We start from the raw sequence: 6,248 nt of genomic DNA, 5'->3' as shown, positions 1-6,248 counted from the left end.
TGTCATAGTCATGTCATATATTGGCGAGAGAAGAAATAACACTGCAAAGATTGATGAAATGGACATTGTAGCCATGGATAAGGCGATCAGTCTTATCTGGAGCCTAATGTGCCGATTTAGCACACCCAATGTGTTAATCAAGCAAATTGCTTCTTCAGAAATAGTCAGACAAAAACCTCCAACCCCTTGTTGGAAAGGTAAAACCCACTATAGTTTCCAATGATGCCAGCCAGTAGGGGTGCAAGTAAAATGTGGTTGTCGAATTCCATTAGTCCAACAATCCAGGTGGAATTTTAGATCTCTTTTTTGTTTACACGGCAGTAAAATAAAAATAATATTTACAAAATAATATTTTGAAACTTATTTTAGAAACTTTAAAGCTCCTTCTTTTTAGATAGTCTTATGTTTCATGGATGAAAAATTAAAGAACTACCACAGGTCATTCAAGAAAAGGCCTTTCTGAGTTAGTTGTCATTTGACAATTGAAATGACCTTTTCGAGTTAAAGTTTTTCCACAAATCTTACATAAAATCGGCTTTTCACCTGGGTGAATTTTGCTGTGTCTATTAAGGGCAGATTTATAAGTGAAGCTTTTTCCACAGGACAGACACTCGAAAGGCTTCTCACCTGTGTGACTTCTCATGTGGTCAGTCATATACCGTTCTGCAGTAAAACTTTTGCCACAAATCGTACATAAGAAAGGCTTCTCACCTGTATGAATTCTAATGTGTTTTTTAAGGGCAGATTTACAGGTGAAGCTTTTTCTACAGGATGGACATTTGAAAGGCTTCTCACCTGTGTGATGCTTCATGTGGTCAGTCAAGTTACCTTTATGGGTAAAGGTTTTGCCACAAATTGTGCAAGAGAAAGGCTTTTCACCTGTGTGAATTCTGATGTGTGCGGTAAGATAAGATTTCCTTGTGAATGTTTTTCCACAGGACAGACATTCGAAAGGCTTCTCACCCGTGTGAGTTCTCATATGGTCATGCAAATGACCTTTAAGAGTATAACTTTTGCCACAAATCGTGCATAAGTACGGCTTCTCACCTGTGTGCATTCTGGTGTGTGCATTAAGGCCAGATTTACAGGGGAAGCTTTTTCCACAGGACAGACATTTAAAACGCTTCTCATCTGTGTGACTTCCCATGTGGTAAGTCAAATAACCTTTTTGAGTAAAGGTTTTGCCACAAATCGTACAGGAGAAAGGCTTCTCACCTGTGTGAATTCTGACGTGTCTATCAAGGGCAGATTTACAGGGGAAGTTTTTCCCACAGGACAGACATTTCAAAGGCTTCGCTACTTTATGAATTCTGATGTGTTTGTAAAGGGCAGATTTAAAGCTGAAACTTTTTCCACAGGATAGACATTTTTGAGCCTTCTTACTTGTGTGAGTTCTAATGTGTTCCTTGAAATAAGATTTCCTTGTGAAGGTTTTTCCACAGGGCAGACATTTTAAACGCTTTTCACATGTGTGAGTTTTCATGTGGTCAATCAAATAACCTTTTACATTAAAACCTTTGCCACAAATCAAACATGAGAATGGTTTCTCACCTGTGTGAGTTCTGATATGTCTATTAAGACTAGATTTCAGAGTGAAGCTTTTTCCACAGGTCATACAAAAAGGTTTCTTGACACTATTAACAGGCTCCTGCTTTAGAACAAGCTGCTCTTCATGCTCGCTTATGGGGAGCTCCGTGGTTTCCTCTTTTGTCCAGGGAGGTTCTGGTTCTTTCTGCTCTTCTTTTATCTGCAGAGCTTCTGGTTTCTCTTGGTCCAAACTGGAATGCATCTCCTGTTCATATAGCTGCTGGTCAGAGAAATCCTCCTCTTTTCCAACATAATTCTGAAGGTGATCTGAAAGACAAACACAGCAGGAAGACTTCCTATTAGCAGGTAAATAAAGAACACTTCACATAAAAGCACCAAACTCTGTCCTTGAGTTTGAGGAGCTAGTGGATAACATCAAGCAACCTTAAGGTATGAAGTTCATTCTGGCCTAAATTTGTTTCCTCACAAATAATTATTAAAAGAAGTAAAGTATTTACATCCGACACCACAGTGACTCGCTTTCAAATGAGGATGTAATGCGACATTCTAGCCTCAGCAGTGCTTCCTGTTCACTTTGGCGAGCAAAAGACACATCTCGGATGAATGTGTCAGAGGCTGAGCAGATTTTACATGACTTTCTAAAGAAGGTTCTGTCTTCTATCAGATTAAAAAGAAGCATTATAGCAATAGCGAAAAACAGGCTTGAATGATAAGACCCATCTGGAACAGCTTCCTAATTTTTGTTAGAAATGTAGCAATTAGCAGGGCAACAGGGCTGTTTTTTCTGTAAAAATTGTTTGCACCATAAAATGAAGTGAGAACAGTTATAAAAAAGCTCACAGCGCTGGAAGATTTTCAGTTGTTTATTTTCTGCTCCTGAATGCGGACAAAACAGAAGTTATAGTCTTTGGACCAGAGTCTTTGAAAAAGAAGCTGATTAGTCAGTCACTTCATTCGGATAGGATTAAATTGATTTCAGATAATAAAGGAAACAATCTTGGTATTGTTTTTGATCAGGACCTGTCATTTAAATCCCATATCAAAGAGGTTTCTAGAATTTCCTTCTTTCATCTCGAGACCATTGCAAAAATTAGAAATATCCTGTCCAGGAGTGATGCTGAGAAACTAGTCCATGCATTTGTTACTTCAAGGCTGGACTATTGTAATTCTTTACTATCAGGAAGTCCACAAACTGTAGTTAAAACCCTTCAGATTTCTGTGAGGCAGGCAGACACCCTGTCTACTTTTAAGGCTAGGCTTAAAACTTTCCTTTTTGATAAAGCTTATAGTTAGAGTGGCTCAGGTTATCCTGAGCTATCTCTATAGTTATGCTGCTATAGGCTTAGACTTCTGGAGGACATAGGGAGCCCTATTTCATTATTCTGTCTCTATTCTCCCACTCTGAAGAATCTGTTAGTTCAATCTCTAATGTTACGCACTCTCTGCCTTTTAGTGGCTTAGCTTTTAGCTTGTCACAGCTAACATCCATTTATTTGGCTCTCCCTTGTAAGGTAAAAGATGTAAAAAAAAAAAAAAGAATTGGCTATGAAGCTGTTCTGGAGCCTCTTTTGAAAGATCTCACAATATTTGAGAAGGAAGGAATTATTTTTGCCTCAGGTTAGTTGAAATATCAATGGCGCTGTTTATTGGGTTTCAGCTGACAATCTTGGTGCTCCTTCTTTGGGTGGGCTTGCAGAAAACTTTTCTGGACATTACATCTGTAGGTTTTGTATTGGACACCATTCGGACTATCAGCAAAAGGAAGGGTGATAGGGAGCTTTTCAACCAAGAACAGAAGAGAACTATAATTTACATGTTCAATGTCTAAAGGAAATCATACTCTGGTACACTGTTATGGTGTGAAGAAAGGTAGTCCCATAACCAGTAAAATTAAGTTATTTTCATTTTCTATCGGGGTACCGCCAGATATTCTACATGATCTTTTTTGAAGGCATGATTCCATTGGAATTGGCAGTGTGTCTTAATGTGTTCATCCGCTAACAGTATTTCACTTTGACAGAACTTAACCATTCCTTACAGATGGCCTAAAAAAAATGATCAACCCCAACCAATCCCAACAAATATTACTCTGTCTAATCTGGCTAACAGAATAACAATGCACATGATGTATAAAGAATAAACCTAACAATATCTAGGATTATAAATCAGCATGTAACTGCTATGATTATGTCAGTACTTTCAATATAGCCAATGAGAGACAGGTTTACTAAGTGACATACATTTTGAAAATATCAACCGCAAAAGCCGCTATACAGGTTAGGTGGACAAAGGAGATAGAAATTAACAGTACTTGCTGATAACCACTTGTATAGCAACATTTCTTGAGACCAGACCTGATGCATAAGGTTGCTACATTTCCTGCTTCTATGTTGGAATTAATTTACCTTTCAATTTTACTAAAACACAGTTCTACACTGCAGTACGTTAGCGCTATAAACTAGTGCTAACATGTTGCCAAACTACTGTAATCTGCAATCTAGCCTTGCGAGCATACCACTGCAAACATTTCAAAACAGTTAATCATACCTCTAGATCTCGCTGAAGATCAGACAACCCATTTCTCGTCTACACTTGTTGGATTTTCTTTTGTTTTTTATTGCTACAAAGAATAAATATTATTTCAGCAAGTTGCAGCGACACAGTATCCATTTTGTTTACATGCGCTGCGCTTCTCCATGAGATCGCATCACGTGAGGTGTTAAATCTGGCAAGATAATCTTAAGAAAATCGCCACAATTTTCAAATCTTGTAGTGAGAGCATGTTTAAGATTTCAGGTAGGAAAATCTGCAAAGATTCTCCTTTAGTGTGCGCTGCAACCAGATTTCAAAATCGGTTAGGATTTTAAAACTCCTGTAGTTTGAGCAAGGCTTTGGTAATGACATTTGTTTATAAAAAAAAAAAAGAACTATCCTACCATTATGTCTGCATCTGTCTGTTTTTCTGAGCCATGACTGAGTTTGTTTTGTTTTTATTCTTGCTACTAGCATCTACTTAGCATCCCTCCGAAAATACTAGCTATTCTATTCTGCCAATGTTTAAAATATTTAATCTTGATTTGATTGACATTTTTACATTTCTTTTAGTTATTTAAAAAAATTCTGTTCTGCAGGGTGGGGTATCCATTCAGCAAAAACGAGAGGTCATCATTCGATGTCTTATTAATCATCTAGGAGAAGATGCATGTTCCTTGATGAAGAACTTTGAGGTTAGTAAAATTGTTTTTCGGATTTTAAGTGCTGCTTTGTAAGTTTTAAGCAATTTATTAATTAATGCGAGATAAGGTCAGCCGCTCTACTGATTGTAAACATGGCAATGGCTTCAGCTGTAGCCTAATTAATTTAAGTTAAAATTATATGTCACATAACTTTACCTCATGGGCCTTCATCTAGTTTTACGGGTATGTTATTCCAGACGTATTCCCTTCTGTCGTTTGTCACGATAACACATTTTTAAAAAAGAAATTAATTGTCTCAAAAATTATTGCGATAAACGATAATATTGTTTTAAGACCTGTTTACATTGATTTAATGGAAATGACGTGATAATGCATGCATGCATTTATCTTTGGCAGGGCGGTGAGCACAGGGCCCGACGTCTTCTAGTGGGCCCTGTGCTCACCGTCTAGCACCATGGACCTCGATTGGCATTTGCCACAGAACACTGGAATTGACATGTCTGTCACCAGCACCCTGTGCTTTTCACAGATGAGAGCAGGTTTACCCTGAGCAACAATGACAGAAGTGAAAGGGTCTGGAGAAGCCGTGGAGAACATGCTGTCTGTAACATCGTTCAGCATGACCGGTTTGGTATAAAATCCTTGCACCCATTGCCAGACCCTATGCTGGTGCAGTGGGTTCTGGGTTCCTCCTGGTGCATGACAATGCCTGGCCTCATGTGGCGAAAGTATGCAGGCAGTTCCTGGAGGATGAAGGAATTGATAACATTGATTGGCCCCCAAGCTCGCCTGACCTAAATCCATCCGACGCTGCCAGGTTGTACCTCAGACTGTCCAGGAGCTCAGTGATGCCCTGGTCCAGATATGGGATGAGATACCCCAGGACGCCGTCCGTCGTCTCATTAGGAGCATGCCACAACATTTTCAGGCATGCACGTGGGGGCCATAAAACTTAATGAAAACCGTTTTGAGTTGCTGCAACGAAATTTCAGCAAAATGGACTAGCCTGCCGCAGCATTTTTTCACTGTAATTTTTGGGGTGTCTTTGAATTCAGCCTTCTGTAGGTTGATCATTTTCATTTCAATCAAATGATGTGGCATCCTTTTGTTCCTAACACATCACCCAGTCCATATCAGTATAAATAAACAGCTTGATTTTTGCCCCATTGAGATCTGATGTGTTTTCAAAGTGTTCCTTTAATTTTTTTGAGCAGTGTACATATACACAGACACACACACATACATATATATGCACATTCTTCAGCTGTGAAGGAGTACGGCTTTCTTCCGTTTGATTTGAGCTAAGCAAGCAACAGTAGTAACATGGCTGAATGGGAGACTGTGTTGAAGGAATTAAGAGTCTTCTGAGAGGAAAATAATGCGCATCTGGGGGAAATTAAAGAAGAAATACAAAGATGAGCGCCAGACTTGACAAGACAGAGGATCATATTGAAAAAGTGGAGGAGAGGATTTTAATCACGGAGGACGCCATCGCTGAAATAA

At 38.9% G+C, this 6,248-nt stretch overlaps 1 protein-coding gene across 1 annotated transcript; it reads right to left on the bottom strand.

Moving 5' to 3' along the window:
* Positions 1-6: 6 nt before the first annotated feature.
* Positions 7-1,875, bottom strand: LOC107099586 (gastrula zinc finger protein XlCGF57.1-like). The gene has a single exon (XM_015397779.1). It carries the CDS (start codon positions 1,787-1,789, stop codon positions 440-442), a length of 1,350 nt encoding a protein of 449 aa, XP_015253265.1. The 5' UTR covers positions 1,790-1,875; the 3' UTR covers positions 7-439.
* Positions 1,876-6,248: the final 4,373 nt, after the last annotated feature.

The sequence above is a fragment of the Cyprinodon variegatus genome, unplaced genomic scaffold (genome assembly GCF_000732505.1).
Source record: "Cyprinodon variegatus isolate N-32 unplaced genomic scaffold, C_variegatus-1.0 Scaffold886, whole genome shotgun sequence".
In the NCBI taxonomy this organism is placed as follows: Eukaryota; Metazoa; Chordata; class Actinopteri; order Cyprinodontiformes; family Cyprinodontidae; genus Cyprinodon; species Cyprinodon variegatus.
This window is presented reverse-complemented; position numbering and strand designations above follow the sequence as displayed.

Coding starts and splice junctions, on each gene's coding strand:
- LOC107099586 (XM_015397779.1), bottom strand. CDS start 1,789: ATGCATTCCAGTTTGGACCAAGAGAAACCAGAAGCTCTGCAGATAAAA.